This window comes from Glossina fuscipes, unplaced genomic scaffold (assembly GCF_014805625.2).
Source record: "Glossina fuscipes isolate IAEA_lab_2018 unplaced genomic scaffold, Yale_Gfus_2 222, whole genome shotgun sequence".
Taxonomy (NCBI): domain Eukaryota; kingdom Metazoa; phylum Arthropoda; class Insecta; order Diptera; family Glossinidae; genus Glossina; species Glossina fuscipes.
The window spans coordinates 2,859,770-2,871,809 of NW_023998565.1; the positions used below are offsets into that span (position 1 = coordinate 2,859,770).

A 12,040-nucleotide genomic window follows, 5' to 3' on the forward strand; every position below is an offset into this window, starting at 1 on the left:
AGGAGCGTATACATCGTATTTTCAAAGCATTATTTAATGCAAAACAATTCTACACCGAAGTTCTATCTTCAAATGAACTGAAACTCTTATTTTGCACTCCACTGTTAATATTCCCGAGAAGTACTTCATTAATTACAGGCCCTGTACCTGCATGGTGTTATCGCGAAATAATAATTATCGACGTCGACGACCAGGAACAGCCTTCTTACCTAGAGTAGGAGCAGCTGTCTGTTTACGATCCTCATTATCGCGCTATCGTAGGGTACGAAGCACAAGAATAATACGATCGTCTTTCGGTTGATAGTGATTTATTGCTTTCGTACCGAGTTGGACATCTCGTTCGCTGTATCTATTATGGAGTATATCTATCGATGTATGTGTAACTAAATAATGCAAAAAAGAGAAAGAAATTCGGCCTTAAACGAATCTTACATAATCATCACATTTTTCTTGAAGAGTGCAACGCAAACAAATGAAATTTCGATACCCTATATTATTGGATGAGCATAGCCGATTTGTTTTTTGTACAGATATCGTAGGCTCACTCATTGAATATGATTATATTTTTATCACAATATCTGTTTAAGGAAATGAGTAATCAGCGAAAAGCTAAATTTTTGGTTGCTGTTGAAAACAAAGGCGTTGCCAACTATGGTGCACTGTCATGGCGTGTTCTTTGACCAACTTCGCTGATTTTCAATGTCAACCTAATTACAATAAATTACAATGTCTTTGACAAACTTGAAGCCTCTAACTTACCTTCTGCCATTAAGAGAATCTAAACAACACATACATGGTTAGGAGTCAGTATTTGATGCTAGCCAAAGGTATTGATACTTTAATGGGATCTCTGAATGTCTCTGCCGGGCTTTACAAACATTTCAGAAAATGGGAGTATCCACCTTCTTAGGCTTTGAAGCGACGGGAAAAAGTGAAAGACAAAGCACGTCCGACAGGACAATCAATTTCAATTGTTAACAAAATCAAGGATCTCGTGTTCAGCAAAAATCAGTTAAACATTAGAAATATTGTATATATAATTGGAATATGAACTGGGACAATCCCAAGAATTGAAAAGGCCGGTCTACGGTTGTTTAACCTTCTTAGCGTCTTATTCGAAAACAACTCAATATTCGTCAATTTATCAATAAAAATTGAACTAATTCTCATCCACCAGCGACACATTCGCCTGATAGGGCACAACGAAGATATTTTTTCTACCACGGTTAAAGAAACGAGCTCTTGGCCATATGTTTGGATCGGTAAAAGACATTAAGTACAGGTCGGTGACTGTTTTGAATAACAATTAGAGAAAAAGCTCTAACTTAAAAGCCCTATTTCTTAATAAAAATATTTCCCCTATTTTTCGAATATAGAATTTTATGTCCATGTCACAAGAATTCAACTTTTTTTTTTAGGTTATCCCGTCGTCAATGATCCCTTATATAATCATGATGTATTTGGGCCGCTAAAAGGTCGTGGCGGTGATATTGGCGGTAAAACGGATGATGAATTGGTTCGTGATCTAATTAACATCCATAACGCTGAAAACTGGTTGGGTATAGATGGTGATTCTGATATGTCAATTTTTAAATCGGTTAAAAGTGATTGCGATGCGGATGCTTTACGTCTTGCCAGTGCACCAAAAGGTAAACAAATCATTCGTATTCCACATCATTGAAATATCAACAAATGCTAAATCATTTCATATTTTCTTTTCTGCAGTCAATAGCTTAAGTGATAATGATTCAGAGACAGCCTCACGTGGGGCATCACCCGTTTGCACGGACAGCCCACGAATTGTAGAATCGTCGCCAAATGAAAACGTTAACGATCCGCAAGAGATGCATAGCGATAATTTATGCGTCAATTCCGCGAATTTAAATTCTGTTACATCAATGGCGGCCATAGAAAAGGAAGACATTGTTAATTGTAACAGTGATGGCACCATTAATGGTAAAAGACAAAGCGCAAATTTGCACATTAAGGTAAACTTGAATGCATGCGTATGTGTAGGCGTATATGCAAAATTTAATTAATGTATAACTTTGCGCAAATTTAGGTTACTGTTGCCACACAAACTGGTCACGAATCCCCAGACATGGCATTTAATGCTGAGAAAATGACAACAGATAAGCATTGTTATGAGTGTAAAGTACGCTACCGGGACCCCAAACCAAAGGATCTCGTTATGTATCTGCATGCTTGGACATATAAAGTAATTATAAAGCTTATAAACGAATTTTTAAAATTTAATCATATACAAAACGTCCTTTTAAAGGGTCCCGCCTGGGAATATGAAACTGAACTGCCATCTTGGGCTAAATCCGATTGGATTGAAAATGATCACGATTAAAAATATCAAAAAAAAAAAACCACACATAAAATTGTTTACACATTCTAAACCAATCAACCAATTATTTTCTCTTTTTATACATTTACAGCCTGTCTCTCTAATGAATGCAAAATTTATATACATAACCGCTGTAATAAAAGCAAGTTTTAAATTGTTAATTGCTTAATTAAGCATAAATTGTCACATATACAATTCCACTACATTTATATATTAGGTTATTATATATACGCACTTATCAACATCAACTATTTGCATCAACTAAATAGTACTAGTAATGTATAAGTGGATAGTGAAAAAGGAAAACGTTTTAATAAATGTACACTTTTTAAAACGTTTACAAACATACATGCAAAATATACAAACGTTTATGTGTTCATTACTAATTAATTCACGCCCCTATGCAGACATTTATATATAAACACTTTTTTGGAAGAGTTGATCAACTAGAAAAACATATCTATGATTAAAGCTACTTTAGCTTATTTGTATAAAAAAACATTTCAACGCGAATAGGACAAAGTATTGAATTACACAATTTCCATCGCAGAATGAAGAACAAGAAAATTTTTGAGCGCTTCTCATGTTTCCTGTATTGAGTGCCGTTTGTTGAAAGTATCAGTAAATAGCACCAATCTTCTACTTAAAGAAAATGCAACACGTATTTGCAACACGATCGTGAAAACACTTCATTCAAATTCATGTCTAGCATTGGACACATATATATTTCACTTTTCAACCAACCTATAAAACTTCCTTCGCTTGGAGATAAATAATTAGTTTTCTGGTCCTTCAATGCATTCGTCGATTTCCCAGAGTATTTCTAAAACATCCACTGACCGGAAGAATTAGTAAACCAAGTTCGTATGAATTAAATAACGTATGAATTATAACGTACCCACCTTTTATTATAATAGTTGATTTTTTGAGTCGATTTAATGCGACTTATCTCCCCGTACGACGGGCTGATTAAGTGTGTGCAAGTATTTTTATTTTCAAGATACACACCATGACATTTGAGATGTTGAGGAAAACTCTGTGGACAATGAATCAGATCGAACTATTTTTATGACCGCTTGCTCTATAACGCTCTACTTCTAAAAAGTTTTATCAATATACTTTACCTTTTTGATTATTTATCGACAAAAATCAGAAGAAAAATATATTTTCGTACGTTAAATAAATGCAGGAAATTTCGGTGAACTAAGATCATCTTATCGCATAAAAGGTTTTACAAACAATGAAAGTCACTACAGAACAAGGCACTTTTTGGCACTTCATGACTACATTAAGGGAAGATTTGTATAAAGCGATGTGGTGTAGCATATTTAATGGTAGGCGTTGCTCGCCAAAGGCGATTTAACTTTTTTCAGAGGGCTTATGTCTGGTCTGATCGTCTGGTTTTTTTAGTTTCAGCTTCGCATCCCACGCATTGTTCGATCTGACAGACGAGCTAATTAATTCAAAATTTTATATTAACATGGTGGTCATGTTGCAATGATCCACTTAAAATATGACGTCTGCTAATGTTAGAACTTCCAACTTCAACTTCATATATAAGCCTTCAGGGTAACGGAATATCTTTAAGCAACAACGTATCTTTGCATCCGCATACCAAACAGTCGACCGATGGACCCGTCATTATTTAGCACGATTCATATTTTATGAAGAACAGAATTTGTCGAATATAGAAACATATAGTAACTTGAATAATCTTCCATTTGTCGGATACATTCAAGTACTTGAATTAGGATTTCCGCGAGGCATAATGTATTTTCTTTAAAATAATTAAATTTTGTTAAGCTTAAATATACTGTTTAAGTAAAAAATGCAAGAAAAATATAAGTTTTAAGTAATAATGTTATTAGCGGATAAAGCTTATTTGGTGGACGGGAGAGAGAGGGGGGGAGTAAGTTTATTTTCCCCACTTTTTTTGTATACATAGTAAAATATATAATATATAATGGACCAAGAATAATAAAAAGAAATGAAAAATCATAACCGAACGTACACACTCTACATAGGTACTCCTAAACTTAATCGATTAAATATTGTAATGAAAAGCTGCTGAACAGAGCATTTAAGCTGTATGGTAAAAAGTTTGTGCCTTCATTTTTATATACACAACCACTGCAATAGATACTTTAGAAGCAATTAAAATATTCATTCAATTCACATAAGCGCTAATTTGTTAAATCAAAATTAGCAAAAAATTCAAATAAACTAGAAAATGTAAGTGGAAAACAAATATTAGGAAAAAGAACTCAATTAATTTTACATTTAATTAATAAATATGATGAGTAATTATTATTGATTCTATAAAAGACAATATGCTATACAGATATAATTAATTACTGTCACATAAATGCTTTTTTAACATATATTTGTATGTACATATATTAAAAGCTTTATCATATTCATAATCCATATCTAATTTATTGAATTTTTTTTTTAATGTAACTTCTTCAAGTAAGAAAATTACATTCGCTTTGGGGCAAATCTTGAATACTCGCCTTACTTCAAACATGTGCAGAACTATTGTAAACTATTTGTGAACTGTTTGTTCGTCAGATGGCCTCCAAAATTTTGTATATTTATGTCTTTAGGAAACATTTGTACCAAGTTTGGGTCTGTGGCGATCAACTGAAAATGTATGGCCAAATTTCAGCTTTTTACCGCAATTTTTATGACCGCGAACAACAAATGGGAAAGAGACAAGCGAACTCGTGGGAAGCTGCGCAGGGCTATATCAACTCGAAATCTTATGTCGTTCAAAAATGTTTATAATGTCAACTTTGCGGCGGCGGTAAATTTAGTACATCGTCATACTTCAGTGATGGATATAAAGAAGACTCGTAAACTCGATTTCTAAATTGTTGACGGCATACTACATATCCAAAATATCATATCCTAAGTAGAAACCATATACTTCTTGTAATAAACCCTTCACTGTTTTTATATATTTATCTCAGTCTTTACTTTAAAATACAAGAAACAGTCAGATGGACATATTCATATACATTTATATAACAAAATTGTTACAATCATTATTATTATGATTTGAATAAATAAAATTTTGAAATAATTTCTGTAGTGTATTTATTTTTTATCACCCATCACCAAATGAAGGGAAGTATATTAATTTTTCAAAACGTTGGCAACATCCACAAGGAGGCTTTAGAGACACCTTAAAGTATGTACATTCCTGATCAGCATCAGTATTCTGAATCGACCTAAACATATCCGCGAGCGCATCCGCCCGTCTCTGTAATGTCTGCTGCCAACATTCTCCTGGCCACAAAAATGAAGCTATCGACTTCCAACCTGACAGAAACATTGGAAATTCTCGTAGGCGAGTCGGCATTGAAAGTAGGCCAAAACGATCATCGAACACGATTCTAAGTAAACCATTTTCCAAAGGGGAGATATTGTTTTTTGCGCATTACACACAAACTGCAGCAGATAAAGCTATAAAAACGTAAACCTATATTTTGTGAGTGATCTTTTTGTATGCAAAAAAATGCGAAAAATCGGCCATGCCTACCCGTTGTCATAGTGTACCAAAATTTCTGTTTTCTACCAAACCCTTTATGACGCCCAGAAGAAAGCTTCAAAAACACCACGAACTATATACATTCTTTACCAAATCAAATTTGGAATGTACCTAAGTATGTCCGTCTGTCCATCTATTCTTAGGTCTTACTTGGTCGTATCTGTGGTAAAGGTTCTCTTTTTCACAAAAACCAAGATAACACGAACAAATTTGTAAAAGAATTTAAAAATGGTCGAGATCGGGCAAAGAACACGTCCACAATGCAATCAAAATTGAGAATATTCTTACTTACCGTGTTTTTTGCTCGTTGCTCATAAATAGGGCATACTCAATACAAAGCGTATATTTCCTCCTTTGTTCCATAAAAATAGAAAAAATTAGTTTTTCCTCTTTTGGCCTTTTTTAGAATAACGATGATGAGGATAATGGAAGGGGTCGGAGCCGAATACAATTTTCTTACTTGTTAATACTGAATATTAATTAATCAAAAACAAGAAAGAACATTGTAGTCGAACAAGGCCGATAGTAAGATACCCTACACCATTTCGCTTAGTACAGTTATTCACTCGTGTTGGAAATACAGCATACACTTCACAAAGGCCTGCTGGAAAATGCCCAAAACATCACCTTAATAAAGTTTTTTTGATATAGGTTTTTTTTTGTGTAAGCTTTGGTGGCCCGATCTTAGCATACTTAATGTACTCTTTAAAAATTTTATTAGTTTCTCTTCATAAAGGACTACAAATTAAACTTTCCTCTACATAATGGTTTGCTTTCGTGATGATCCCTATATATGTTGAAGTCTATAAAACAGGCTTACGTGATCCGAATTCCCTACTGTCAATTCTTTTCGTAGATTATTACCATTTACCAATTTGTATCACAAAATATGAAAATGTAACCCTTTTCTGAAGGAGATTCTAATTATGAGAGGGGTCCAAGAAATAGAGCCATGTGTATCAAACTTGGTCCACTTAATTTTTCTGTAGAAGTATTATCCTAAAAAAATGTTCACAATGAAACATGAACACTAACATTTTTTCGTATGCTTAAAACCGCTACATCTAGGAAATCGTACGAATTACTAAAAGTAGAATTTTTTCCTTGTCTTGACCAAGGGCATGGTTTAACGACGACCCGTGTGCACGGTTTGTTTGCACGGACTGTTTGCTATACGCGCTCGACGCAAAATACCAACTGAATTTTTATTTTATTATCTTTGGGCTTTTTTCTTTTTGTTATAAAAAAAAGTACCAAGTGTTGAGAATGAAGGCAGCAAACAATTGCATTCAATAAATTCCCTCACAATCTCGTTAAAGTTATAAAAATTTTCTTTCACAATCTCTGTTAGAGCGATAAAAATTCCTTAATAATCTCTGTTAAATAAAAATTCCCTGTTAAATGAAAATTCCTTACCAAACTCTGTTAAAGTGATAGAAAAGATAATCTGAATTCCTTTTACTTGCATATTTAATTGTACCTCTTCTATTTTTTACTTGCCTTACTGTTCTTAATCGTCTTTCACTCATTTCTATTGCACACCATAAGTAAATTACGATAAATTGTAATTTGTTGTCGTAAGTGCTTTCGTAGGTAATTTCTTCTTCAAACAACATAACAAATTAAAATCTTTTTTTTAAGGCGAATTTCGACGTCTTTAAATAGAAAGAAAGAAGAGGAGGAATTTGGGAAATTTTCTGAAGGAATCGGAACAGATATCTGGTGCTACGAACCAATGCGCACATTCCAAAAACCTTGCAGATGTACCATAAAAAGGCTGTTAGACACAACCAATATTTTTTTTGCATCCACCACTGAAGGACGGTGATACACTCATTTTGTTTATTTCCATAACATATATAATACCCAAAAGGAAGCTTCGGAGATCCTATAAAGTCAAAATAGCCTTACTCAGCGTGAAATTCTGAATTGATTTATCCATGTCCGTCCGTCCATGTGTCTGTGTGGTCTTTTGGTATATCTTTCTCACTAAATCGTTTTGATATAAAAGGATTTATATTTATTTCTTTGAATATTTACTATCATGAACCAACCTTTTTTTATGAAATGTTGAAAATTATAGCTTTTATCATACAACAACATTGCAAAGCTCACAAACATCACATGATATAGCATTTTTAAATAAACTTTGTCATAAAGGTGACCACTCATGAGTCTATAAAGAATTTTGATTTCCCAGGAATTAAAAGAAGATACAGAAAAGGGTTTGAATTGAATTGTGAGATTTAATTTATAGAAAAGGTGATTGGATTTAACGCGCGCGATTTCTTTAAATTTGTCGTTTAGCTGTTGAAGGTTGTGGCTGCGAATTGCCCGAATTGCTTCGTTGGGTGTGTATTTGATGGACAAAATTGTCCCATCAACCAGAGCTCTCCCTGCGTGAAAGTCGGCTTTTACATTTAAAAAAAAACCGCAGTACCCAAACGAGGTGACAGTCATCTACTTGAGATTCATGCAACATCTTATGAATATCAAACACATATTGATTCTCTGCATCTCTTTTATTTATTAGAAGTAGAGCTGACTCGCTATCAGAAAAAATAACAAACCTTTTGATACCATCAGAGATAGAAACCTTAATAGCATGTCGGATGGCGAGCAACTCAATAAAAGTCGAGGAAAGTTCCTCCGCCACTTTGACTCGATGTACTGTTTTCGATAGATGTTTCACGACCGAGAAGCCAGATACATTATGACCGACGGAACCGTCGGCGGCATATATATCGTAGCCGTAAAAAAGGACCTATGCTTGGCATAACATCCTCGTACAAGAGAAGTTGATATTTAGTTTTGAGGTAGAGATCGATTCGAGAATGTTCATGAAGACTCTGCATTTGCTGGTAATGGAATTCAAGGGAGAAATTGATTCAAACTTATCAAAAATATGACGAAGTTTGTGGTAGCAAAAAGTATAGCTACAAGTGACAGTAACACTGAGAGATATAATTTCTTGAAAAAAGGAAGGATTTATCATCTTGACTTTAATTAACTCTTTGGCAGTGCTAAAAAGGGCGCTTTCGGAAACGGGCCACTCACCAGATACGACATTGAGAATATGTTGAGCAGTTGAGGGGTTCAGTCCAGTACAACGCTTCAACATTCGTTTTTCAAATGCTTGTATACGTTTCTCAATATATTTTAGGAAATTGCAACATGTGTCCAATGTGTACAATGTCCAAATTCAATTTTGGACCTGACTAGAGATTTGTAAACGGTCAAAGCATTTTTGGGAGCCAAGCCTGATTTTTGTTTGTCATGAGTTCGATGATTTTGCATCCAGACTGACAATCTTTGAACGCCTTTTCATAATGCCCACGAATGGTTAAGCTGTCATTTAAAATTCTCCCAAGAAATCGAAGAGATTTTACTTGATTAACTTGGATACCTTGGATAAGAAGTCTGATTTCACGTTTAGAACCTTTGGCAAAATAAATAGTATTTGTTTTGCTGGGGTTAAAATATATATTAAGATCAGCGCATGCATCGAAAAACAAGTTCGCTTTTATCGAGAGGTTATCGACAACAGCTGAAAAAGATGAGTCCGCACATACAATTAGGAAATCATCTGCATATTGAAAAATATGAGTTTTGTCGTCTTGAAGATCATGCAAAGAAGCTGCATATAGATTGAAGAGTATTGGGCTTAAACAACTGCCTTGTGGGATACCACCGTATATTTCAACTGTTTCAGTACCCATCACCAACACACGCTTGGATAAAAAATTAAGTATCCACAGCCGCATTTGAAGAGGAATCGAAAAGTTTAAGAGAATTTTACCAAGCTTAATCAAGTTGACACAGTCATAGGCTTTTCTGACGGAAAGCATGACAACCGTTTTGCCTGCGTTTTTTAAGCTAGCTATGAGAAAACATAGTTCATTAATGCACATATTCGTAGATTTGCGTTTTTGATAGGCGTAAGAAAGAGGTGGAATAATGTTCTCAGTTTTCAGGAAACCAGTTAGTCTCTCCTTAACCATGAGGTTGATAGTTCTTATGAATACAGATATCAGTGAAATTGGTCTGAAACTACTTAAATTATTTAAGTCTTTACCTGGCTTAGGAATGGGAACTATTTTGATGCATCGCAAATCTGAGGGTATAAAGTTGATGGACCAGCAGTTGTTAATTGCATGCAAAAGGATGCTGAGGATTCCTCCAGACAGTGCTCTGAGCATGTCATACTTGATTCCATCACAACCTGCAGCAATAGCTCTCCTTCTGGAATGCAAAACATACATTGGCTCATGCAACGAAAGGGGTGTGTTGATGAGACTACTAAAAGGAATTGAAGGTATTGTAATCGGATTGACACTTGGAATGTAGCTCTTAAGCATATCCAAGTATTTTTTATTATCATGGTCAGTCCATACTTACCGCTTAATTTTCGACTAGAATGTCGATGACCATTGATATAATTCCAGAAAGAACGTGGGTTGCCGTTACCACATAAATCTTTAATCGCGTGTCCTTTTCGCCTTTCTAACTGCAGACCTCCAATCTTTCAGTGTTTTCATGTATTAAATGTAGTTGGCTGGATTGGCATATTTACTCATTTTTTTCCTTGCAGTTTGGTATTTGCGAAAAAGTGTTGACAGGGAAGAGTTTCGCCAAGGTTTAGGTGAGAAGGACTCAATGTCAGGAAAGTTGGTTCTAGCAGACATGATCACAGACTGAAAGGCACTTTGAATTGATGATAAATCAGAAGAAAGATCAACTTTAGACAGACGGTCCATAAGGAAGTTGCGTGAAATGAAATTTTCTATTTTCTTGGCGGAATTGTTACAATTGTGGAATATAATGGGGGAGTGCTTACTTTTGCCAATGGAAACATTGGACGTGTTCCAGTTGAAAGATAAAATAGTTGAGTTCGAGAAAGTTAGATCCAAGACACTGCTCGCCGTGAGACCGCTCCGGTTACAGTGAAAGGTAGTATTGCCGTTATTTAAGACACTGAAACTGCTGGAATTTATGGCATTTACAAGGATTTGGCCTTTGTTGGTAAAGTTTGATCGCCATACAGGCGGTGTCTTGCATTGCAATCTCCAGCTAGAATCATATTTTGTTCACCGTCAAGAAAGTCGTATAATCTCTGAATCTCATCACGAAAGGTTTGCACATCAAGACTGAGTGGAAAGTAGCATGAGGCTATGAAAAGATTTGGTTTCAGGTTGATGGTTTTGATGGTGATGATGTCAACGGCAGAGTAATAGGGAATACGTCTGAAATTGACACCTTTCTTAACTAATATACTAACACCACCATAGCCATCATTTCAGCATTTGGTGGCTGAGGCATAATTCGAAACTTTAATCTCAAAACAATTTTCATCTTTCAGGAAAACTTCACTTAACATGCAGAAATCAACCTTATTTGTGTTTAAGTAAAAATCCAAAAACGATAGGTTACGTCGGACACTTTGAATATTATATTGTAAAAAGGATATCATGTTGAAACTTGAGAAAGAACCCCAGCGGATTTCCTCGTAGTACTGGGTGCATGAACGGGGCAAAATATGGCACAGACTTCTTCAAACTCTCTAATAAGATTATGAGGTATCATTTTGTTGATATTTGATTCAAGTTCCCTGTTAGGGCAACATTTATTGAGAGTGTTGTATTCACCTGAACCGCAGGACAAGCACTTCATCGTCTCACAGTTCACACACTTCGGAGACTTCCCACAGTTAAGACAGAATTGCAGAATTTTGACACGTGACCATATCTACCGCACTTAAAGCACTGCTTTAAATTGGGTACAAAGTACTCAACCGGCAGATAACAATAATTAAATTTTATTGATTTAGGGAGGGTCTGCCTTTGAAGCCAATTTTGATGTTGGTTGTGGGAATCCACTCATCTTTGTTGTTGGGATTTCTCCTTTGAAAACGGACAGCGGACTTAATCGGGATATCGGATACGGCGTTTTTAATTATTTCATCGACACTGTATGTGCATGGGATGTTTCGAACGACTCCAAATTTCTCAGTGAAAGACCTCGGTATGTACGCCTTTAAATTCTTTTTAGTAATGAAATTGTTGGCATTGGCAGCAGAGCTAAAAAGCAGTTTGGCTCTGTCTATGCTGACAACTTTTAATTCTTGTAAGCCGTAC

At 35.1% G+C, this 12,040-nt stretch overlaps 1 protein-coding gene across 6 annotated transcripts in view; it reads left to right on the forward strand.

The window, feature by feature from the left end:
- LOC119642384 (RNA pseudouridylate synthase domain-containing protein 2) overlaps nucleotides 1-2,363 on the forward strand; it is a 92,519-nt gene extending 90,156 nt beyond the window's left edge. For all 6 annotated transcript variants that reach the window (XM_038041530.1, XM_038041528.1, XM_038041527.1 and 3 more), the window contains exons 9-12: nucleotides 1,419-1,649; nucleotides 1,726-1,988; nucleotides 2,063-2,218; nucleotides 2,282-2,363. In XM_038041530.1, the coding sequence (XP_037897458.1) occupies nucleotides 1,419-1,649; nucleotides 1,726-1,988; nucleotides 2,063-2,218; nucleotides 2,282-2,356 (725 nt within the window). In that variant the 3' untranslated portion in view covers nucleotides 2,357-2,363. The remainder of the gene's footprint in view (nucleotides 1-1,418; nucleotides 1,650-1,725; nucleotides 1,989-2,062; nucleotides 2,219-2,281) is intronic.
- Nucleotides 2,364-12,040: the final 9,677 nt, after the last annotated feature.